The sequence below is a fragment of the Prionailurus viverrinus genome, chromosome E2 (assembly GCF_022837055.1).
Source record: "Prionailurus viverrinus isolate Anna chromosome E2, UM_Priviv_1.0, whole genome shotgun sequence".
NCBI lineage: Eukaryota > Metazoa > Chordata > Mammalia > Carnivora > Felidae > Prionailurus > Prionailurus viverrinus.
Genome location: NC_062575.1, coordinates 21,961,201 through 21,987,478, shown reverse-complemented (window position 1 = coordinate 21,987,478; position 26,278 = coordinate 21,961,201). Strand labels below are relative to the sequence as shown.

Sequence of the window (26,278 nt, the reverse complement as noted above, 5' to 3'; positions counted from 1 at the left end):
TTGTACTTCTAAGCACTACTATTTCTTTCACATCCCAGTTAGATGTTTGAAAAAAAATTTAAGGTGAAATTTACTACAGCATCAAATAATTTCCAATTTTTCTGAGTGCTAAGTGAGGTAAAAATTGTGGTTAAATTAAAGTCAGCAGAGTTGTTATGAAAGAAAAATATTCTAATGAAATTATATGTCTGCAAATCTAAACATTTTCAGAGAATTATGTCTGCGAAAAAAGGAGCACCGTTGTTTCAGCAAATGAGCAAAAATACATCAAATATGAAATTCCTTATATTAGAAATGTCAGTTTTTGCAGTTCTTGACAAGCTCATCCAAGTTTCAAATACCATATGATACATAGTTTCTAATTAAATACAATTCATAATCATGTAAATTTACTTATTGTCTTCTAATAAGATATTTAAAAGCTATTTTACATGTTGCTTTGCCAGTTTTATGCTATATATTGTAATCAAACAGAAGTGAATGTACCGATCAGATAATTAGTCTAATTAAAACAAAAACTTCTTTCTGATGGTAGGAAACTTTTTCTTGTTCTCTGCCTGAACTAAACTACCACATGCTAAGCTATATTCTATTGTTGGCTCAGGAGACAGAGGGAGAAAAGGGAAGCATGCGGGGTGGTAAATTGTTCCCTAACCTTGTCCTGAAACCTGGGACAAGGAAAAGAATATGGACACTAACCATATCATTGCTCCCTTCTATGGAGTGTTTCCCCTCTTCTGGGAACTGGCAGTGGCTCTAGAAATAGGAGCTTATTGATTCTTTACCACCACTGAAACTGTGGAAATTCTTAGTTGCATTGCATGTTTGTGGAAAATGAAGTTCAGAGAGCTCAAGACACCTGTCCAGAGTCACACAGCTAGTGAGTGTTGGAGCCATGTTTTTTACACAGAGGCATGTATCGAATGCCACACCTAAGAAGCAGTTTGTTGCTTTCACTCTTGAGCTGATGATTTGGGCTCTGAGTAGTATGAAGGGCATGTTGCTTTGATAAGCCTGTGAGAGATAGCCAAGTAGTGGCAGTTAGTAGATTAAAGTGACAGAGAACTATAACATCATGTGTAAAATGTATAAAGATGCGTGGAATGAAAAAGGCCCTTTTGAGAAAATCATTAAAAATGATTAGTTGAGTTAGTCTGCAAAATAAAAATTCACTTCTCGCTCTGAGGCCATTGGGACCTAACAATCTCCTGACATGGACTTTTTTTTTTTTTTTTAACACAGTTTTAATCACATCAAGAGAATAAACTACCAAACTTCTGTGTGAATCATAATACAAACAGCTATAAAGTGCCTAATTAGTTGTTTTTTTATAGTTGATTTTCAACATCTACATTGTAGAGACATGCAAACTCCAGGAGAAACAATGCACGGTTTTGTCCCATCTATTGGTGTGGATGTGGAAGGCAGGCTAGGCAATCAGAGGTATGACTGGACCCTGTCTCACACTCTGTGGTGAATGGCTGTTAAAAGTAATAAGCTGAACCCAAGGAGGTGGGGAGTGTCCATCCCCTCTTAACTGCCAGTGTCTCAGCTGAATCACTGATGATGAAGAATATCGTTGTTGGCTCTTTCACCTAAAGGATAAGCCCCTGGACCAAGGTGGAAGAAATGGGACCCATTCCCATCCAGCTTTGACAACCACTTCCTGCCGATGCTTGGGAGAGTCGTGTAACCTCTCATTCACCATCTCTGACAGTGTAACCTGGGCAGGGTATCCCATACTTTGCCTTCTCACAGGAATAACATCAATTTTTCACATCTAATACATGCTTTCCCACAAAGTGTGAGCTCGAAAAAGCCTCACTAATCTAGAAGAAAAGAATTAGTGAATTAATTAATATGCTCTTCTAATTTTTCAAAGCATTTGACATACATGGATAAGGTTTATGCTTACTAATTATCCTTATTAATAAAACTAAAGTCAGAATTACTTATAGTCACCAGAGGGACTTATTTACTTCACCATCAAAATAGTCCTTTAAGTTGGCAGAGAACAGTGAAACCCGGTTAGAAATACAGTCACTCAGTCGACTTAAACTGCCCTCAATGACTTCTACTCTACATGCCCAGCTCCCTCTTCTGTAGCCAGCAAATCCCTACTGCTGATGACCTACTTGACAGTTCCATCTGACACAGACGTCTCCAGTTTACAAGTCCAATCCAAACTTAATTCAATGCTTTTCCCCATAAACCCACTTCTCCTTTTGGATTCATGACCACAGATACCAAGATCACAGTTCACTCAATGTCTCAGATGAGGAAGCATAAAATCAGACCGGCATTCTTTACTCAGCCACCAAATCTGGATATTATCTGCTTTATTGATATGCTATCATTCATTCAAGAAATATTGCTTGTGTACCTATTAGGTTTCAGGCACAATGAAAAGAGCTAGGCATACAATAAGAAAACACGATCCTTTCCACCTTGGAGCTTACACTCTGCTGTGTCAGACCCACACACACAGTAAAGGCCAGTATTTAAAGTAAGTTCAAAGAATTACAATGGATACAAAGGAAACTGGCAAAGTGTGGTCCACTTTGGATGGAAAAGGGTCCCGTTTGGTCTGTGCAAGAAACTGATGGATGGCCAGCATGGTTGGAATGTAGTGCCTGGAAGGAAAATGGGGTAAGAGGAAGTTGATAGGTTTGCAGGGGTTCTGGTCATGTAAAGCAACGAAATAATGGAATTGGAATGTATTTGAGGACTTTGGGAAGCCAATGAAGAGTTTGGTTATGGGGTCATGTGATATGAGTTGTGTGTTAATATCTTTCTGGCTTCTTTGTGGAAAAGAGGTTGGAAGTCAGAGAGAATGGCTGTGGGTTTGTCTCGGTGTTCCAGGTCACAGGTGAGGATGGTATAGACCCGGCTGATGGCAGCACAGAAGTAGAGTAGCCTTGCCTCTTTCCCATTCCCTATCTAGTAACTTATTTGAGGCCCTCATTTTATCTTATTTTGACTTTCATAAATACCCTGTTGGTTATTTAGATGTTCTTAATCTGTCCTCCACACTGCCTGCCAGATACACTTGTGCTCAGAGATCCCAACTCACTTCTGACCTTCCACCCACCATCACTGTCCTGAAGAGGCTCTCAAAAATAAGTGAAGGATACACAACAAAGTAATGGAATTGGAACGACTAAAAATAATGACTTGGTCCCACCTGATGTACAAAGCAATACTCTCTAGGCACCGTGCATGTGTATTTTCAGCAAGTTTCTCCAAGCGTTGCAGATCATCTTCTCTCTTATCCTCCCCACCATCCCTGGGAACACTGACTTCTTAAGATACAATTTAGCTAAACACAAGATCTGTCCAGAACTGCTGCAATTGGCCTACCCTCCTCCATTCACGGTCGACATCTCACCATCTCCTGTGTGTCTTTTATATATGTTGTCCCCTCAAACCTGAAGGAGAGAAAGTATCCTGTTGCACTGTCTGGGGAGGTGGGTAGGCACAGAAATCAACAGGTGGTTACAAGACAACGGGATAGATATGTTGGAACAGGGCTGGGAGGACCAAAAGATGTCAAGGATGATAGCAAGATTCATTGTGCATCCTGATGTCACCAGGAGGGTCTACCAAATAAGATTTTGATGAATGAATGAATGAATGAATGATGATTGTAAACAATGCCCACTATTCAAGTACAAGGAGAACAGAACAGTGTTCCTTCTTTAGCTGAATCGATGTCATAAAGCACTGATTACTTTATATCGAAATAAGGAAGAACCACTTAAACTAAGATTGCTTTTAAGGCAATATGTTCCAAATGAAAGAGGACTCCACTAGTCAGGAAAGACATTTTATTTCCAAGCTTCTAAGAGGGTTCTACAAACAACAGAGGCTTAAAGTAAAAAAGAGAAGATAAAAAGAAAAAAAGAAAAACAGAAAAACAAGTATTTTAACTATTGAAAATTAGACAGCCTTTTTTTTTTAAACTTAAACATAAAAATCTAAAAATGTAGTTGTCAAATCTAATCTAAATACATTCCTAGACAAAAAGGATCATCCATGGTGATGGGGTTACTTACAGCTGTATTCTTGTTTAAGTGCTATTCATCCTTTTGCATTATTTCTTTATTTCAAATTCAATTGGAGATCTGTGCAAATCTAGCAAAATATTCTTTGGATTACAAAAACTATATAAAAAATGAACAGAACCTGCAATTTATGAAAGTATTGAGAATGTGCAATCCTTCATTGAAATGAAAGATTCCAAAGTGACATTGTCCACAGAATTTATTCCACTGAAGTGTTCAATTTGATTTAAATGCAAAGTAAAATGAAAGTGAGCACTTCATATAAACATTTCTCTTTTTATGCATGTTGACTGAGTCATAAAAATAGTATGTAGCAGGATATCAAGAAATGCTTGAAACAAAGTTTCACAATAAAGTAAAAAAAAAAAGAAAGATAATCTAAAAATTGTCTGCAACCCAAGAGAAAGCATGTGCCCTGTTTCTAAGGGGAAAGAGGGAGAACACTTGTAGCATGACTTTGTGTGGTCTTTCCCCGAGTATTGCTACATTTTGACCTTTGGCCCAGCTGAACAGGTGTAATGTCCTCCACGGAAGTCCCAATCCCCAGGCAGCCAGATGGGACTTCCAGAGACAGCAGGCATACTGGCACTGACCCTCAGAATCCACCAGGGTCCCTGCCCTCATTCTGAGCTTGTTGCCAAAGCATATTTTAAGGTTTGGAAATGAATTGGTCTTTCTTTCATCAAAATTTAAAATGCCACATTATTTTAAGAGGACTGAAATTCATAGGAGGGAAATATAAGCAGTTTCAACTGTCAGAGTCATTATGAGAGCCTGGCAAGATCAAAGTAGGGAAAAATAGAATAACATCGGATGTCTGATAACTACATGTAGCATATTTCTATTTTTGACCCTTCCCTCGCCCAACCCCCAAATGCTCAGTATCGGGCATAAAATCTACATCTTGGAACTTTAGAGGTCTAATCATTTCATTTCCTCATGGATTCATCTCTCATAACCATTGAATTACTGATATACAAGATAAATGCCTATTATATAACAAGTATTGCAAAATCAGAGACTGACCTAGATCTTTCGCATCCTTCTTTTTCAGAAGATGTGTGCAAAGAGAAGCCAGGAAGCTAACACTGAGAATGTACAAGAAAGCTTTAAACGATGTTACAGAATCTTGTCTGAAAAAAAAAAAAAGCAACATTTGCAAAACATACTTGATTTTAAATAAACAATAAAAGCAGCAGACTACAACATCTCATAAATAGGGTTATTAAAAGATCACAATTATCTTAAATTAGAAATATAAATGGGTCATTAGAAATACTTAAACGTTTCAATGTTAAGAATGAAACCCAGAATTAAAAAAGAATCTGTTTTTTATTTCAAAGTTGCTTCTTATATTGAAGCTCATATTAAAGCAACAGTACAATGTTCATAAAATATAAGTGTGATGCCGTAACATTTCTTACATGTCAGAATACTGATATTTGTATGTATACTAAAATAAGAACTTTAAAATTGTACAAATAGATACATTAAAAATGACATAGAAATAGGGCGCCTCTCACTGAAACAAGACAGTTATATCTGGCACGTATTAGTTTAAGATGAAAGTAGAAGGAAAAAGATTTACAAGAATCAGCAGTAACAAGATTGATGCTCAAGAGACATAATTGTACATTGTATTGTACATACATTGTATGGGTTTAAGCTGGCTGAATATTATATATTTCAAGTTTAAAAATGCACTACATATAGAGTGTCCATAGTTTAAGGCGGAATTACAGCTCAGAACTGTTGTCCTTTCTAATTTTCTGGAAGCTTCTTTGACAAATAAAAAAAAAAAAAGGAGGAAGAAGAAGAAGAAGAAGGAGAAGAAGAAGAAGAAGAAGAAAAGACTTAGATGTTCATAACACATAAACGATTTCCCTTCATTGTAAGTTCACCATGAGACTTCTCCTTCACTTAAATATTTTGTACGCCAAGTGGTTTTTTTCTCCAGCGAAGTTGATAAACAACTTCAATATTTGCCTTTTTGCGAGAAAAGGTACTTCACAGTATTTACCACTTTGATGTCCTTGCAGTTTTATTAAATGTATCCTCTCTGTAAAACTTTGCTTGTTTTAAATGAGCCTTTCCTTGATTTAAAAAAATACCTGTTTACATATCTTCTAGATTCTTCAGAATGCCAGACACAGTTCTTAAGGCCAAATTTGTACCATTATTGTTAAGAGTCGTCGTCAAAAGTGTCTTTGGAACCGTACAAGTCTGCTAGTTTCTTAAAACGAGGTCCCCAGTTCTGTAGGTAGTCATAGTCCAAGTCTGAATCTGTGGTGGCAGACTCTAAGGAGCTCAGGGACCCAGCCACTGAGCCCCTGCCTTCGTAACCATAGATTTGGATGGAATCATAAGGAGGGGCAGTTGGGTCATTATCTGCCTCCTGTATTCTCGTGTTGATGAAGTCATCGACGTCCACACTGTTGGGTGCTGGCCGGAGTCCAGGCCTAGGCATGTACTGATACTCGGGTTTTATGTCTTTGCGAGGGATAAATCCATTGATCCCATCAGGATTCTGGAGGGTGGCAATATCAAAGGCTTCTGTGTCTTCTTCCCCGCCCCCTTCATCGTCATAGGTAATGATGTTCTCACGGACATCTTCTTCCTCAAAGACTATGAGTGGTTCTTTCTTTTGCCGTCTCAGGGTCACAAACAACACTACAATGACTATGGGGAAAGCACAAGAAAGTAAGCATAGGTCAAGCCCAGTATTTCTGGGTTCTCCCCACCCACCACCAGGAGAACTCTGCTTACTGTAAGACATGGTGTGTACAAGCTTCAGAATAGGAACCAGTCTATCACTGTGTGAAATGAGAGCTTTACCTGGAATCCCCATAGATGTGTAAAACTGCCCTCCACCTGTCTCTTCCTCTGCAAAATGCCGCCAGGAAAAGATGATACCCAAACAAACTGGCAAGTTGGAACTATTTTGAGCTTTTTACAAATGAATCCAATGCTATTTGGAAGTCATGTTCCTCAGAATTGGGAAGATTCTAAATATATTGGTCTGCAGCCTCTTAAAAATGGCTTATGTCGGTTTCGTTTTCCAACGGAAGACAGCTGTCTCTCCAAAGTTTATGAACGAGGACGTTCAGAGACCTCAGTCCTACCTTTCTATAAGAGGTGATGCTAGTTCCTGCCCAGAGGGCTGGGGGCTGGGAAGAATGAACAGGAGTCCTACTCTACCTTAATAAGAAATCTTATCATAAATGTGGCAGGGTTCTCTTCAGACCGCCGTATGGAAGAGGGGAAGTTTATAATGACCCCCAGAAGACAAATCTCCTCTTTATTTGCATATAGGGAAACAGCATCAGCTGAAGCCCGGAGGAACAGCTCCATCTCGTCCCTGGGAAAGGTGATTCGACTACGCTCAGGCAACCTAGCATCGCTACAAGAGGTTTCTATGATATTCCATGAGAACACTCTGCCATGGCTAGACTAAAGAAAATGTTTGTGGCTGAATCTGACAGGTGGTCTGGGAGCCCTAGTCGGTGCATCATCACTGGGAGATCCAAGACTGAGGGTTTGACCTTGTGTGGACTGTGACCGGCTCCCAGCGCTCACCAAGCAGTGTCCCTCCCCTGTGCCTTGTTCTTGACAACACCTACGTCCAGACCAGTCCTTTCCACTTCCTGTTTGGCTGACTCTTCTCTCTCATCATGGAAACCTATCTGGGCATCTCATTCTGACACCAGACACGGCTACTGGCATGCACTCCACCACCCACCTGGCCCCGTTCTTCTATCATCATAACTTATAATTTGGTTTACATATCTGGCTCCCCCTCCCCAGACTCTGAATTTCCTCGAGCTCTTTGGCATTCTGTTCCCTCTGCTTGGAAAATCTATCCATCCCAGTCTCTCTCACCATCTGGAAAATTCTTCAGCATCCAACAAGTATGTCACTTCCTCTAGGAAGATGTCCCTGACCTTAGTCAATGTGAGGCAATTCCTGCTGTGTGCCCCCATCACCTTTTATTCATGTCCCTATCATGGCACTCACCCCATGCCTCTGATTTATCTGTTCACTCGTATCTTCCCTGATAGACTGTGAATAGTCAAGGACAAAGATGATGTCTGATTCTTCTCTTTATCCCCCAGGGCTGAACACAGGACCTGGTACCCAGATAATTCTCAAGAACTCTTTGTTGACCTGAACTCAGGGGCTGTTCGCTGTGCAGCTGGGCCGCCTACTCATTCAGTGGAGAATGAAACATCATGGAACAAGCATAAATTTGGTGTCAGACATCCTTGGGTTTGAGTCCTGATTTTTCTCCCACGTGATCTCATCTTGCTGAAGGCCAGCCACGGTAAATGTTCTTAGCATGGGCACACTGCTGTTCTTTCAGAGTAAACCAGAGAGGACATGAAAATGCAGAAGTGGGGCAGCTAACTCAGCCTGCAAGTGCAGGAAAAGCCTCCCAGGGGTCCCTCAAAACTGAGGCTTGCTCTCAGATAATCAGAGGAGGAGTCAAGATCCAGCTTGGCCAGGCCAACCTCATCCATTTCCTTAAGTCCTTCAGACATTGTCTGTGGCCTCATGATTACTCCTTCTGTCCCTAACTCTTCTCTTTCCTCCTATTTTTTAAAATGTTTTTTTTTTTTAACGTTTATTTATTATTGAGAGAAAGAGAGAGCCAGAGCATGAGCAGGGGAGGGGCAGAGAGAGAGAGGGAGACACAGAATCTGAAGCAGGCTCCAGGCTCCGAGCTGTCAGCACAGAGCCTGATGCAGGGCTCGAACTCACGGACCATGAGATCATGACCTGAGCCAATGTCAAACACTTAACTGACTGAGCCACCCAGGCGCCCCTTCTCTTTCATCTTCTAAGGCAAACTGCTGCTCATATCCCACACTTCTGCCTGAATTCCTCTTGTGCAAGACCTTCTCAGATGTCCCCCTACAGCACCCCCGGCTGGTTGCTGCTGTGCTGTCCTGCAGTGCCTGACAATTTGCTCATCAGAACCCTTCCCCGACCCTGCTCAAAATGCTTGTCAAGTTGCCACCCAAATCATAAAATGGACCGGAGCAGACACCACCTCCTTCTTGTCTCAAATTGTAGCCACAGTCCTTGGCATAGTTCTGCTAACCAGCCTGCACTCCAGAAGTGTATGTTTCCAGGATGGGCATCTGGTTGCAAAACCCTTCCTGCAGGCCACAGCGGAGTCCGCTTACCCAGCAGAATGACGATGCAGGCGAGGATGGCGATGAGCGCCCCTGTGCTCAGGCCGGCGTTCAGGATGTAGGCCTCAGCATTGCAGGACAGCAGTACACCGTGCATATCACACCCACAGACCTTGATGGTGAGGGTGTTCGTGCTACTCATGGGAGGGACTCCGCCATCGCTGATCACGATGGGCAGGAGGTACAGATCCTGCTTCTGCCGACTGAAGCCTCCACGCCGGGCATACACCCCTGCAGTGTTATCTGTTGGAGGAAAGGAGACCTTTGGAATCACGGCATGAATATTTGTGCATTCAGCTTGGCAGACATGAGGCTGAATTTCTCATCATCAAGGTCAACAGCCAGAATCCTTAATCTAGGTATCTGTAGAAGCTACAGGCATCTGGCCTTGCAGAATAATGTCTCCATATTTTGGAACCAAACTCAGACATTGGCTCTTTTTTTTAATATGGGGTAGATACAAATGTCCCCACGGGCAAGTTAAGCACACTGTTTTCTGATAAGGTACTGCCCCTTTCGTCAGATACCACAAGAAAGTGTGGGTTCAGACCACATACTCTATGGGAGTATAGGAGATAATTAAATATATAAGTGAGTGTGAGAAGAAGCAAACAGAAAAATATTTTTCATGTTTGTACTTTCCTACTTCATGGCAAGCCTTTGGCCAGTTTCTGTTTGTCTGCTTTTGTTTTTGTGTTGTTTTAAGACATTTCCAGTTCACACGCAAACCTTGCCCATAGTGTGAGCCCACTCATAAGTCCTAAAGGAATATATGTTTAAAGAGGAACTTTTTATAAAAACCCAGTAGCAGGTTTATAGTCTCTTTGAAATTCAAGCACCATCCACCAGCTAGTTAAACATGTCATGCCTCCTGCTTAAAATAATTCCAAATTATCTCTGCTGTCCACACAACACAGCCCTACCGAAAAACACTAGATTTTTCTCTATTTTTAAGACATTATTTGCCTTCCAGGGTCATACCCTATCCATTCCACATGCCCCAGTTCAGCCTGACATGCAGACATGGCTTCTGTTTCCCAAGCACACCACACCTCCCCCACTGCCTTTTTACCCATTGTTCTGCTGCCCCAGAAAGCTGTTCCTATGAGCATGGGAGGAAAACCCTCAAGCCTCAGAACTGAACCCAAAAGCCACCACTTTGGGCAGCCTTTCTAGACCCCTCCCAACATCTCCTTTGTGATCCAAAACACTATGTATTATTATTTATTAATTTTTTTTGAGAGAGGGAGAGAGGAGAGAGAGCATGTACACAAATGAGAGAGCGGCAGAGAGAAGGGGGGAGAATCCTAAGCGGACTCCACTCAGCGTGGAGCCTGAGACAGAGCTCCATCTCATGATCCTAGCCAAAATCAAGAGTCAAACGCTTAATTGGCTTATGTGCCCAGGCACCCAGCACTATATATTCTTATAGAAATTGACACCCCACTATTCTGTCTTTATTTCTTGACATAACCACTTTGACCTCGCCTAGATTGTGAACTTCTAAGAATAGGGGACTTCATCTCATTCATCTGTCTTTCCAGGGATGGACACGCAAGAGACATTCAAGAAATGTTTTTTGAATAAATGGCATAACTGTGTTCTGAGAAAGGTTTAACCAAAATTCCCGATGTTGGCTTCCATATATTTTTCAATATTTTGTAACCAATGCCCCCAACTACTTCCTCATCATGTTTTCTGCATATCTATACCAGCCAACATTTTTTCCAGACTATATGTTAAAATTTTTTTAATGTTTGTTTATTTTTGATAGAGAGCATGAGTTGGGGAGGGACAGAGAGAGAAGGAGACACAGAATCCAAAGCAGGCTGTAGGCTCTGAGCTGTCTGCACAGAGCCCGACACAGGGCTCAAACCTGTAAAGTGTAAGATCATGACCTGAGCCCAAGTTGCAGGCTCAACTGACTGAGCCACCCAGGTGCCCCAAACCAAGAGCCGGTTGCTTAACTGACTGAGCCACTCAGGTGCCCCTCCAGGCTGTGCGCTCTGGGGGGACAACACTGGTAATTATAAAAAAGGTGAAATTTTAAATATGTTCTATCAAATTATGTGTACACACACACACACACACACACACACACACACACACATCCTCAACATGGCTTGCCTCTGTATGTCAGTTTAGAATCAGTAACTTATAGCAATATGAATGTATGGGCAACATGATGGCCCAAAAGCTAGTGGGTTTAGAATGGATTGACAGTACCATGAATTAGCTCTTGTTGTAGGAAGAAATACCTTAGAATCTCAAATTTAAATGGGTATATTTTAGGTGAAAGGAAATATAATATATTCTCTGTGAGATAAAATTTATTAAATATAAAAGGCAGATTCAGTTGAGGGATGAGCAGATATTCTGAGTGTTACAGAAGGTAAGGTGTGTGTATGCATTGGTTTTTAGCGAGCTGTATCGCGACAGATTCTCTGTCCTTTGTTGCCAGCATTTCAAACAAAGCAAGGCAGAACAGCTAGCCCTCATTTCTATTATTTTCTGAATTTAGTATGACTGGCATATATTGTTCTTATCACTGGAAAAAAATTCCACATAGTATGGAAAATCATGAAAAAATAAAAACAAAGTAGCCCAAAAGGCTGTTAACTGAAAATTCTGCTTCCTGACTGCTCTTTCCTGTTCTAGCCTATACCGTTTCTATGCTTAAGAAATACAAAAAAATTCACATATAAATAAATTTTTTCAAAATATGTTTTTTCTTTCCCTTCTCATACATTTTTTGAGCTCAAATAAGATTTTCACAAATTAAAAGTGACAACATCTACCCCATTTTAATAATCTGAAATGTCACTAATGCCACTATGAATAGAAATAAAAATTAAAAATCTAAGATGGAAAGCAAATTAATTAGATTGTTTGGCCAAATACACTTCTCTGATACAAGCAACATTCCCAAAAGATCATTCACTTAGATTATCTGTTGGGTTGCATCCTGTCACCCAGGGTGTTGTTTTGGAGGGAAAGTAAACTGGGTATTTTGCTTTTGGAAACCTGTGGAAGGCAGGATTTAAAATCTGTTCTTCAATGTGCCATCCACCCAAGAGTGTGCCTCCAGGTCACAGCATGCTGGCTTACCCATGATAGTGATTGAAAATCAAACACTAATGGAAAACATGGAGTTGATCAGGACACGGGCATGTGATTGAAAGATGTTTCATATTCTGAACAAGTGAGTCCCCCAAGACACACTGAAACTGTGACATAAAAGCTCATCAAGGAACCCAGCTGACCAGACCATTCACCATCTCCAAGTGATGGACCAGTAGAATCTTGAGAACTTTTAATGTTTATTTATTTATATTGAGGGGGGAGGGAGTGGGTAGGGGCAGAGAGAGACAGCGTGAGGGAGAATCCCAAGCAGGCTCTGCATTGTCCATGAGGAGCCCGATGTGGGGCCAACTCACAAACGGTGAGATCATGACCTGAGCCAAAATCAAGAGTCAGACACTTAACTGACTGAGCCACACAGGTGACTCAAGAATCTCAAGAACTTTTTAAAAAGTTCTTCTAGCCAAACATGTTACACATATGGATTTAAGATTAGTTGAAGAGGTGGGAAAGAAATGGACTGAAAGTCTCTTCATGGGCATACACTAATTACATGCTTTAAAATGAATCAGTTTTCCTGTCTAGAGCCTTACTTGTTCATCTTTAAAATGAGGACCCTGGTTGATATCAAGCAAGCCTCACAGGGTTGTTACTGGAGTCAAATAACATAATAAAAGCTATGGTTATTCTATGGCTCAGGGAATCCTTCCACCAGAATATTTAACACCCACTATTGATATCTTCCAGCACTCATGACTGGATCAGGGTAGCTGTGATAGACCAGAAAACTGTGTAAACAGCCTGGCTTGGCACTTAGGTGCTCAGCGTTGTTTGAATGAATAAAATATTTCTCCTGTAGATCCAACTGGACTCTGTACCAATGGGAGAGTGAGCTTTCTTTTGGGATGGCCATTTTAGAGGAGTCAGTGCTGTGTCCCATGATGGTCTTTCTTGTGGTCCACTCTGATCACTGATCTTCGGCTAAAAAAAGTGCCACCACTATGGGCAGGAATTTCATGAAAACAGATCTAGAAAAACACACTGAAAAAGAAACAAACTAGCCATAATAACACAAACTTGTTATACTGAAAATCAACTTTGCATTCTGTTTGACTATGGATTCTCTTTCATCCAAATCATTTTCATTGGCAGTCACTGCTTATGTATTTTTGAGAGGGTCCCCTCACTTTGGATATACACATTCCTAAGGTTTATGGGTGCCTCATGGATAAAAGAGGCTCCATGAGCCTTTTTTTTTTTTCAGGGAAGTGTCGAATTGGCTCCATAGCTAATAAGATGAGGCAGAAAAAGGCAAATGTTACCAATGTTTAAATTTCCATCAAGAGATTTCTCAGATCCTTTTCCTTTATAAAGCTTCCAAAGAGCAAGTCTCTCAGTAGTTGGGGTCAAACAGGCCTGGTTTTGAATCTTGAATCGTTTACATATTAATTGCCTGACTTCAACTGTAGTAAGTAAATGTCCTGAGTTTCTATATTCTCACCCAGGAAACTAATAATTTTAAATGTTAAAACGATTCCATTCATAAAGGTACTTAGCACAGCGACAGACTGTTGGAGATGCTCAGTAAATATTAATTCTTTCCTGGAAGCGATCCTCTTTGAGCAATAAACTAATGAGGAAGAGAAACTTATTGGCAGAGAGAGGCAAGTGAATTCCTGGAAATGTCATTGCAGCTTGGAACGCAAGGGTCTACACAGAAGAGCTCATCATCCAGAGGTAAGAAAATAGTTCACGCTCCTCAATCCTGGGCAACATATTTCCCACAGTAAGAAAATGTTTTTCAAGCACTTCACTTTTTCATCCTGACACCCAGGGTTCTCATTCCAGGCCACAGACACATAACCAGTTTCATTTTCCCCCTACTTAGGCAAAACCTTGCAAATAGGGTCATTAATTACTAGCATATGTCATGCACAAAATGTAGTGTTTCCATTAATGGAAAATAAATTCAGATTTCAAATTTTTATGTCTACAACCTGGACTCCTAATTACATGCTGTTTTTACCTGCACACTTTGTCATTACACTAACAAAATCTAAAGGGACCTGATAATGATTGTCTCCATGGTACCAGTTTGGGATGCAAACATAAGGGTTATGATGATGATGTAGCCCATTGGAGGGATACATACAACTGACATTAAAAGGGGAAACTATGATGGGTAACCAGCCCTCGATCGATACACTCGGTGTAATCTTGTATTAGCCAAAAAAAAAAAAAAACCACTGAGAGCAGAGCAAATGGGCAGCATAAGGCATAGACTCTGTATGTTTAAAAACTTGAAAAAGAAAAGCATCTGCAGCACAGAATTAGTACACCATGGTCTCACCATGATGTCAGGAGAAAGGCTTGAGCTAAGGTGAGAGAATCAGTCACCTCAGCAGCTTCCCTAAAGCTCTTAAGATGCCCTTTCTTGGCCACTCTGTTTCTTCTGTCCTTCTGTCATTGTTCACTTTGATCAGATGAAGGCCTCTCTGGAGACTATTAAGCATCTAGAGGATTGAAGCCAAACCTTGCTCTTACTTTGTTCACTTCTGACCCAAACTACCATCTCTACCTTTGCTCAAACCTGAGACAAAGTAGATCCATCTACCACTTAAAAAGTTCTGACACACTTTAAGACAGTTATGCAGTCGCTAGCAGAATAATCCTCTGGGCCCTCTCCACTTTCCCTAGAAATGTGGCCATAGTTCTATCAGGATAATTGAAAAAAATATATAGGTATGTATGTGAAGTATATGTGTGTATATATCTATATCTATATATGATACAGTATGTGTCTCAGAAGTCTTAATGGAGTTTTAAGCTTTAATACTTTTAGAGGAATATATTCTACAAAAGACATCACTGGAAAGTTTAATTATTTAGATTACAATTTTTTTTATTAAATAAACTCTAATCCCAGTGTGGGGCTTGAACTTACAACCCCAAGGTCAAGAGTCACCTGCTCTACCAACTAAGGCATTCAGGAACCCCCACTTATTTAGGATTTTTATACTCATTTAGATTTGTGATTTTTCAAACCTTAACTGAAATTTTTGATGCCATATATTTGCCATCTTCAATCTGAGGGAATGAAATAACAGAAATTTTAAATAATACTTTTAAAGTTTGGAGCACTTATATTTTTGACTTTACTTACACTCAAAGATGACCTTAATAGCTTGTGTATGCATGTTAATGAAGAAGATTGTTTGACCCAAGACTCTGATGGCTGTAATGTCTTCCAAATGAATTAAAGAGCTATACTCTAGGAGGATATCATCATGATTTTTTAATTAACACCTTTGATACCGAGGGACTGGCAAAATATGAAATACAATAAATAACATTGTAGAGATATCTAAATGCGTGTGTGTATCAGACATCTAAGTGTGCACTGTTGGCTGGTATTAATAGGTTTTTCATTGTTATAATTGACCACTTCCTTTGAAATTAACTCTCCCTCCGTTTTTGTATGAGGAGAATTCTCTTCTTGGGAGGGAAAAAGAAACATATTGCCTAAGTATTTCTTGATTTAAGACAAGGAAAACTACTACAGAATTCAGTGGGATATAAACATTTTGGGTCCTTTAGTGAGTTGAGAAATCCCAGGAGTTATTTAAGTCAGTGACCAGAGGAAACCCTGAAAGAATAATGTGTCTGTTCCACCAAAATGACCTATCTTTTTGTGTTGGGCTGGGGAAGGAGCGAATTCCCAGATAAGCTGCGTTGTAATGGACAAACTGCTGCAATGAAATTCAGGCGGAAAAGGAACATAATTATTTACACAGAGAAAATGGCAGAGCATTAAAAGACATCTGCCATTTTGATCTGCCAATAGAGCATCTTCCATATTGAAGCAATTATGAGGGAAAAAAGTTCCATAGAAATCTATTTGGCTATCTTTAAATGATGAAAGTAAAAAAACAGAGCCTATTTGGATGCTGTCTGATGCTACTCATAAAAAAAAAGAAATTTTCTAAGCTTAGACAAAAAAAAAAAAGTGCTGGTGGGGGAGGGAAAAAAAAAGATGTTTGCCAGTTGGTCTAATCGGGGTGAATCTGTCTTGGCTATCCGGATTTATTCAGCCCAAACTGCTTCTCATGTACCCTTTCTGTTTTCTTTTGTTTTTTGGTCTTTTTTGCATTTTTTAGCAGATCAGACTTCACTCTGAATGCATCAGGTATCAGAGCTCATTTGATCTGCAACTTGGCCCATCTTAGATAATATTCCTGCAAAATAAGCACATTTCAATGTCATCTCTTCCTGTATCCAAACTCTGGATGTCCAATATAACTTTGTGGAAAGAAGAGGTACGCTATGTGGTACTGACTCCTCAGAGCATTCGGCATTAAAAGGTGAGTGTCTTTTTTAGCCTGATGCTTATGTTATAACATGATTATTTTCCCCTAATAATAACAGATCCCTGAAATTTGTGAGCACGTCACATGTTTCCCAAGCCACTCTTTCATTTTAATCCTTGCATTTGGTCAACCCACTGTTCTTAAGTGCTGGGATGCTGTCCCCACCGAGCTCATGTTCTAGTGGGAGAAGATGGGGAAATGAATGTTTAGAATGCAAGATAAGGAAAATATGAAAAACTACTGCAGTGTTCCTGGAGGACAGAGGAGGAAGCACCCAAGATAGGCTGGGGATATCTGGCAAAGCTTCGCCTCAGTGACTTTATTTATTGGGACACCTGAAAGAGGAGGAATAGTTAGGAGGTGTGTACATTCCAGGCAGAGAAGCTCATTTTCTTGTGATTGTGGAAGATGGAAGGAGATTGTAATTGGGGAACTATGAAATTACCTCATTTGTTTTTCTTTAATTACAATTTTTTTCTATTTTATTTTAAAGAGAGAGTTGGAGTGGAAGAGAGGGGCAGAGGGAGAGAGAGGGAGGGAGAGAGAGAGAGAGAGAGAGAGAGAGAATCTCATGCAGGCTCCATGCTCAGTGCAGAGCCCGACGTAGGGCTCCATCTCATGACCCTGAGATCATGACCTGAGCTGAAATCAATGGTCAGACACTCAACGAACTGAGCCACCCAGGCGCCCCTTAAATTACCTCATTTTTGTTGGAAGTCACACTGACTTGAAATATGGAAGAAACATTAAAAGGCTGAAGAAGGTCAAATGAAATAGGGAAGGTGCTTCATAATGTCAAAAGGGCTGCTTTTTTCATTTGTTGACTTGAAAATCCTGAGTATTTTTGTTGGTGTTAAAATAGGAACTTATTGCAAGGTCCTAAAACTGTCCTCGGTTGCTCAAATGACTAAGAGATGTTTCAATAGCTAAATAACCCGATGACCTCATAGGCCTCCAACTTTAGTTGAGCTGGCCTACTGGATAGCATGCAACCCTGGGGTTCTTGGAGCCTGAGATGTGTTCCAACTGTGCCCACCTTTTGGTATTTCACTGCTGTCCCCTCTCAAAACACTAATTCCTAGGAATTAGGGGTGATGTAATAATTGACAGTTTGTAAAAATAAAACAGTAATAGGATTAATCGTATGGCAAATATTCAGGGATTCATGTTAAGACTGTTCCCATTCCAGCAATAAAGAGTAAAGCCAAGCATTTAATTGCTAACCCTTGCTCTTTCCTCTATATTTTATCACATGATCACTGTTTGGAACAGAAGGTTTGGAAATTAAAAATATGAGGTTCAATATTAGGATATTTCAATTTAATTCCTTTAACAAATCATTAGGTCAAAGGACAAAATCATACTCTTCTCTGGTTAGAATCCAAAAATTATGATAAAAATTGAATATCCACTTTTTCTAAATAAAATAATAATGGAAAGGAAATTTCCTAAAACACACACATACCCAACAACACAAATATTAATTTTAATATTACTACCAATATTACGCTTATTGGTGAAACTGTAAAAAGTCTTAAGTAACAAGTAAAGCAAGAATGCCTGTTATCATTGCTGTTATTTAACACATTTTAAAAGTGTAAATCTATGCAAATAGACCAAAAAAAAACCCACCAAATCTTAAAAGAAGACAAAACAAATCGCATTATTTAATTTTTATGTAGTTGTCTCTTTAGAAAATCCAGGCAAATCAGCTGAGAAGTTTTATCACCTTAGAACAATGTCCAAATAATAAAAAGTTCATTAAAATGGCTATAGTTTATACTAAAAATATTCACTTAGAAAAGAACTTAAAAATCCACTTCACAACAACATCCAAAATATAAAGTATCTAGCCATAAACTTAATAAGAAATACACAGAAGATGGCTACAAAACATTCCTGTTAGCAATACAAAGAGAACTGATTCATTGGAAAGTCAAATCATGCTTCTGGATGGGAAGAATATTTTAAAACTTTTAGTTCTTAAGTGAATCCATAAATTTAAGGTAAACTCAATAAAATTCACAAAAATACTCCTCAGGCACCTGAAAAATAATTATAAAGATTATCTGGAGGAACAAAGAAACCAAAAGTTAAGAGTACTAAGAGTAATAAAATGAAAATAATTTGGAGAAACATATGTCAGATTTTCACATAGATGTGTATGCATTAGTAAAGAAAATTATAATACCAGCACTAGAGTAAATAGAATGGTAAGAATTTAAGGTCCAAAAAAATCTAATACAAGCTGACCCTTGAACAACATGGAGATAGGGGCACTGACCCCCCACGCAATCGAAAATCCACTTATAACTTTCGACTTCCCCATAACCTAACTACTTATAGCCTACTATTGACCAGAAGCCTTACTGGTAATATAAAAAGTCGAGTAACACATATTTTGTATATTATATTATATATTGTATTCCTACAATAAAGGTGGAGAAAAGACAATGTTACTGAGAAAATCATGAAGAAGAAAAAATACATTTACGGTACCATACTGTATTTATCTAGAAAGAAAATCCATGTGTAAGTGGACCCGTGTCTTTCAAACCCATGTTGTTCGAGGGTCAACTGGATTATGTAACATAGATGATAATAAAGATGGTATGTCAAAGCAGGCGGAAAAGACTGACCATTTCTTAAATGATATTTAGGAAATGTCCAACCAATTGAGGTTATATATGTATTTCAAATGGATAAATGGTGGAAATTGGAAGCAAGATGTACAAGAAGGAAAATATAGGTGAATACTGACATCAATTTTGGATAACGAGAGCATTGCTAAAGATAATATTAAGCAGAGAAAACCTGGTATAAGAAGTGCAACGTCTAATTACAAACATAGCACAATCAGAATCAAAAGGACATTGAAACACTGGGAAAATCTATGTAGTAGGTATGCTAGGTCCAAGGTCATTAACATTAAAAGATGAAGACACTTTACAAATCAACTGTAAATAGGTGAATATATAATTCACAAAAATGTACATGGGGTGCCTGGGTGACTCAGTTGGTTAAACGTCCGACTTTGGCTCAAGTCATGATCTCACAGCCAGTGAGTTTGAGCCCTGCGTCAGGCTCTGTGCTGACAGTTCAGAGCCTGGAGCCTGCTTTGGATTCTGTGTGTGTGTCTCTCTCTCTGCCCCTGCCCTGCTCATGCTCTCTCTCTCTCTCTCTCTCAAAAATAAATGAACATTAAATTTTTTTTAAATGGGAAAAGCACATTTACAAAAGAAAAAGGAAATAAATGATCAATGCTTATTTAAAAAATCCTAGGTTTACTAGTAATCAAAGGCATTGAAATTTTAAAATGTGATTGTATTTCACTTATCAAATTGCCAATGATTTGAAAAAGTAATAAAATCTAGAGTTGGCTTACATGTGTGGAATACCTATTTTGCTAATGGTATTATAAGTATTTCTGTTAATATACATATGTCTGATGGGTAGTTTGTCAATTAAATACCAAAAGCTTTTGACCCAATAATTCCACTCTAGAAATTTATCCTAAAATAGTAATTAGATATTTGGCAAAGGTGTGTGAAAACAATGTACTTACACAATGGTTAACTGAGATCAGACATCTTTATAGTGGAAGTTAGGGAGACATTTAGAAGAAAATGTTGACATAAGCGTATTGATGCTGATTGTGTGTGTGTGTGTGTGTGTGTGTGTGTGTGTGTGTGTGTACCACATATGTATTATACCATATATATATATATATATAGTATATTTATATATATTATATATATGTTATATACATATAACATATTTACATATAATTTATATTTATATAAATTATGTATATATATATATAATATATATAATCCCAAGAAAAAGTCTGGACAGATACAAAAAATAGCAGTGATTATTTCTATATAATATAGTATCAAGTTATTTTATTATTTACAGTAATATTCCTGCTTGTTTGTATTTTCTAACTTTCTTGCAAAGAACATGTGTTAATTATATAGTAGAAGGAAATTATAAAATTCTTGCAAATACATTTTACTAGAAATTATTATGGCTATAATTTAAATTGAACATGAAGTACAGTTTTTCCCCTGTTCACAATTTCCCCTGGAACTTTAGATTGATCAATTGAATTCCAGATTTTTCTTCTTCTGAAGACTGTGATTATTTGACTATAGGGTAAACAAAGATTTTTTTTTAAAGAATTAACTAGAAAAGACATAAGCTTTCTACTCATAGTATAGTGTGTACACTTGATGGAGCCCTTCAAATACCCAAACTTGTTTGCTGTTGCACTAATGTGCCTTGGGAAAATATCTGAAGCTCCTCATGTCTCATTCTCCTTCCTTATCTAGAAAATGGGGATAAAAATACTCTTGAGTAACCTTGTGGGGCTGTTTGAGGAATTAAGTTTAATAATGGCCATGACAGGGGCGCCTGGGTGGCACAGTCGGTTAAGCGTCCGACTTCAGCCAGGTCACGATCTCGTGGTCCGTGAGTTCGAGCCCCACGTCGGGCTCTGGGCTGATGGCTCAGAGCCTGGAGCCTGTTTCTGATTCTGTGTCTCCCTCTCTCTCTGCCCCTCCCCCGTTCATGCTCTGTCTCTCTCTGTCCCAAAAATAAATAAACGTTGAAAAAAAAATAATGGCCATGACAAAGTTATATAAATTAACGAAGAGCTAGATAGATGGGAAGGGTTATTCTCAGTATTTTTTTCTTTGCACTATTCTCATTCATTACACATTTCTTGTGTTTTAAGAGAAGCCATAAGTCTGATATTTTCAAAGCAAATGCATCTCAAAACTGCAGGCAGATCAGCCTCCATCTGGCAAACAGCACCGTTTTTTAAATTAACAACCCAAGATGGACTTAAATGTTGAAGAGTCATCCAGTGTTGTACTCTCCGGCTACCTGCTGAGTCACCTGTGAAGCTTGGCTACAGACTGGAGTAAGGGAAAATGAAATAAAAGGCTTGGGTGTATTAAGATGGCTTCTCTTCTCCTATTTCTAAAGATGTGTAATGCTTATGCCAGTTTAGGCAAACACAATCCTGATTATTTACATGGCATAATGGAAGCAAACACTCAAGGAGAAAGAAACCTGATGCTTTTACTCAGCGTGATCTAAACCATTATCTCATGTTTTCTATGGAAAACAGTTTCAGCCGAGAAATTTGGTAACTCAGTAGGCTATTAATAGGATGTGGAATGTGATTACTCCTTTTGGATTACTTCAATATGTAATTACTTTTAGGAGCTAGCAAAGAGACTCTATTAAATGATAATTATAGGACTGTATTTGCTTTAAGGTTTTGTAATAGCTCTAAACATAGGAGTTTTCATTAAGTGTTTGCCATAGTTAATAAAGTCATTTTTCTTAAAAAGTAGCAATTCGCTCAAAAGTGGTAGCTCTGCATAGTATTAGTTTTTTACAGGAAAGGGCAGAGGAAACAGACTGTGTACTGGGCTGGCTCATCTTTTTGAAAATACCGATGGCATTCCTGAAGTACTGTGACAAAGTAAAATACTTACAACTCCCTAGAGAACACTCCATCTTAGTATTATGTTTTCAGAGGGTTAACAGCAACTAAATATTACCACACACATAAAAGAGAAAGAAGACAAGGCAGGTGATGGAGGTGACGTTGGCACAGTGAGAAAAGCCTAGAAACACCTGCTGGGTCAGGAGGTGTCCAACCATACAGGGATGTTGCTGGGCATCCATCCAGGAGTTAGGCTTCAAATGTTAGTTGGGGATTATAAGAAAACACAGATAAAAGTATGCCCACAAATATTTGAGTAAACAGATCATAAGAGGGGGATGGCATAAGACACATGTTAGAACAGTGGAGTTTTCCAAACAACTGAGTCGATCACCTCACTTTTCATAAATCTAAATGTATGCTGAAATGTTTTATAAGTATCTCCTTCACCACAACACTGACAAAAGCCTAGGGTCGTGGCAATGTGGCAATCAACCTATCACAAAATAGTTTGGGAATTAGGAGAAATCCAAGAGTGGAAGCAGGGATTCCCATAAACTCAAACGAAGTGTACCCATATCTTAGAAAGTGTTATGGGAACACTATGTGTGCTACCTTGTTCAGTTCAGCTGAGTAAGCATTTCTTGAATGCCCACTACATGTGAGGTCTTCCTTCTTTGGAGGAATGCGTATTTACAAAAGGAAATTCTTAGATTATATACATGTACCCCTGGAGGTACGTGAGCTCCCAGTCAAGAACTACTCCTCTATCTCAGTGGCCTGCAGACTTAACTCTCAAAGGGGCTTAAGGCACTCACATGTGCCCATAAACCAAAGCTAACAAGTAAAAGAAAACTCTTAGATGAAATATAAAATTAAAGCATTCCAAGTACCATTTCTATTTTGAAATTATAGGAATCATTTAGTGACAGGTTGTTTCATAGGGTTCCTTAAAACACAGGTCTGTTGTATTACTTTCTTCACACCCAGGCTCTCAAGAGCATGTCCACTGCAGAAAGCAAAGCATCAGGAGAGAAAATCTGTCAGCACCTAGGACATTTTATCCCACAGTCCCTTTTGATATGTGCTTGATTTTATAAGGCCATAATTAAATGCTCAAATCAGTTCCAGAAATAAAAATGCAGTATGCTAGATCATATCCCCTCAACTCCAAGCAGGATGGGGAACTTCTTTCCTCTAATAATCAACCCAGTAGGGACAGTGCTTAGGGTTGTAACGTCTTGCCTCTGAAAACCTGGGTTTAAAACCTAGGTCTAACTCCTATGTGGCTCATTGACTTTGAACAAGTTACTTGATGGTTATGTGCCTCATTTTCTTCATCTTCAAGTGGGAATGATAATAATGACATTTACCTATGGTGTGTTGAGGGAAAGAAACGGATGGAGTGTGGGAAGGGTCTTGGCATGTTGTTTGGAACACAGCTACCAAACATAGTTTTGTATTTATGATTCTGATGAGTGATAACAGAGATGGGGAGAGCAAAAATACTTATTAGGTTAATGTAAGCTCCTATATGCCTGATCTCAGTCACTGGGAAAGCAGTCAATCTATAACCTGGTACTGTGTGGCTAATGAAAGCATGTGTGCTCAGGAGGACTACCTTCTAGTTCTATGTCGAACGATGGCATTTGTCTTCCTGCTTCTACAAACTGCATTGTCACGGGTTTCTAGGGACAGCTGTAGACCAACATAGCCTGCCCAGAAGTCAAGAAACTTATTTTCTGATCCTGGCTTGGTACCAACTTTATCAAGGGACTGTATCAGTTTGGGCCTATATGGAACAACAGCTACTTCAAACAATTTGTAAGTCTAGAACCTCTTTGATGAAATGAGAAGCAGGCATGATATTGAATTTCACCATGTCTACAGTGGCCAAACAATGCTCCGTTCATGCCCTTCAGGCAATAATTCTGCAACCATCTTTAGGTAACAAGCTATGAACCCAACCATACTGCATTAAAACCATGCTTGGGAGGGAAGGCCAGCTGAAAGATTACATTGCCTTACAAAGTTGAACTAATCTCTTATAATGCTTTATTTGATATCAATATTCATAAAGCCATGCTCCCCCCAAGGGTTTATCAACCTCTTAAAAAAGATAAATGAGGTTGTTTGCATATTGACCCTGTAAGCTTCCCCACTTGGTTTCCCCACTGCTTCTTGAATATCAAAGCCAATAAAAAAGTAAAATAAAATTACACTCACTTATTCATATGCACCAAATGAGCCCACATGTCTCAAAATAAAGGTGGCATTATTACTTCTTGTTTGTTCTTCAACAGACAGCCATTATTAAGATTAGGGAAAACACTTGTGTTCTGCAATATAAAAGCCATTCATTCTCCATTTCTACTTCTCTGAATGCATACATAGGAACTTTGGTACGAACCTCTGTTGTCTCTGACTGTGAAATTTGGATTGTGAATGATTTCAGGGGGTAGACTGAAGATAAATCTTGGTCCATTGGCTGTGTCATCCTTGTCATCTGCACTAATTGTAACAATTGGCTGAAAGAGAAAGGTGGCCCATAAATAAATCATGCTGACATTGGCACATCATTTATTCAAAAATTCCTAGCTGGCTGAGAAGACTGGGTTTAACAAGAGCACAGCTACAGAGCTTAAACTAGGGCTCTGAAGACTTCTTGGGCAGCGGCAGGTATCTCCAGGTGAAGCTCTCAAGATCAAACTCTGTTTCCAAATTGCTTGTACAAAGCCAAAAAAAGGGAAGGCATCATTACCTGGTTAGAAAGTGGCTTGGTCTGATCACTCTCACAGATGAAGCCTTCATAAGGGGCGGCAAACTTGGGGGCATTATCGTTGACATCAAGGACCCTAATGGCCACTGGCACTTTGGCTTCCTGATGCCGGTTGTCTGAAAGAAGAGAATTCAGACAGTAAATACAAGCCCTCCAGGATATTCCAATGTGTGATCAAGTTTGAGAACCACTGGTCTATAGGTACACAAGCATCCACAAATCTAGGCTCTAAGGATTTAAACAATACTGAGTGGCAGCCTAAAGTGGGGAGTCCCCCAGTGATGGCTATAGTGTCAAGATCTCACTTGCCAAATCTATACCCAGTTCTGCCAGAGAAAATGAAAATATCTCTACGTGTTTATATGTCCTCTTCGATACATGACCAAGAATAAATTTTAAACACTGAAAAATGTGCTTAAGACTAAAAAATGTATTCTATCTCAGCTGTCTGTCATTTTCCAGAATATATATAGAGTCTGATGGAATAAAATTTGGTAAAGTAGAATCAAAACCCTTAGGAGAATACTTACGGATTTCTGCTGCAAAAACGGATATGTTGAGCCAGGCAGTTTCCTCTCTGTCCAAAGGTTTTGTGGTTTTAATAAAACCATCCTCTGGATTAATAGTGAAAAACCTGTCGAGGTCAGTATGACGATCGATGGAATACCTAAGTGGAATGCAAATAAAGCAATTAGACGGAGACATTCTGAGCAGCTTAATATTTGAATATTTTCTCCATGCTATATTTAAAATAACTTTTTCAATGGATTGCTTCAACTAGGTTTCCTTTTTAATCAAATTTACTTTTTAAACTTCATACATGAATCTTTTATAGAAATCATTCTGCTGCATTGGGCTTCTTTATTCAGTACAATGAATGAAAGAGCTGTTTAGCATATTTGATTGAGAAATGTAATGACATGTTGCATATTTCTTCGTATTTACTATAATCCCCCACCCTCTGAATATTTATGAAACTGCATTTGGGAAGTGGGATTGCCCAAACTACTCAGAAAGTCATAAATGCATCAAACTGTTGCCAGATTTTTGCATACAAAATATTAAATAGTTTCAAGTTTACCTAAATTTATCATAAAGGAGCATTTATGGTACTAAAAAATCAGTTTTCTCCTTATTTAAAGAAAAATGCTAACTCTAGTTTGAGTGAATTTATTTAGTTTATTTATTTGGTTTTAGGGGTTATTAGGTAGCCTGGGTCTGAATTCCATGATGAAATATGCAAAGCAGTCTTGGTCATTCATCTGTAGAGTGTTCTCCTCATACTTTTATGATGGGCTGTGCCTAATAGCCTAGCCGGAAGGTTTTTAACT

The 26,278-nt window shown here is 38.9% G+C and overlaps 1 protein-coding gene across 3 annotated transcripts in view; it reads right to left on the bottom strand.

Annotated features, from left to right (window-relative positions):
- Positions 1–5,377: 5,377 nt before the first annotated feature.
- The window catches only part of CDH11 (cadherin 11), a 152,079-nt gene continuing 131,178 nt past the window's right edge, over positions 5,378–26,278 (bottom strand). For all 3 annotated transcript variants that reach the window (XM_047835821.1, XM_047835819.1, XM_047835822.1), the window contains 5 exons: positions 25,478–25,614; positions 24,930–25,063; positions 24,579–24,696; positions 9,251–9,502; positions 5,378–6,743 (listed from right to left, as the gene is read on the bottom strand). In XM_047835821.1, coding sequence (XP_047691777.1) covers positions 6,247–6,743; positions 9,251–9,502; positions 24,579–24,696; positions 24,930–25,063; positions 25,478–25,614 — 1,138 coding nt within the window. In that variant the 3' untranslated portion in view covers positions 5,378–6,246. The remainder of the gene's footprint in view (positions 6,744–9,250; positions 9,503–24,578; positions 24,697–24,929; positions 25,064–25,477; positions 25,615–26,278) is intronic.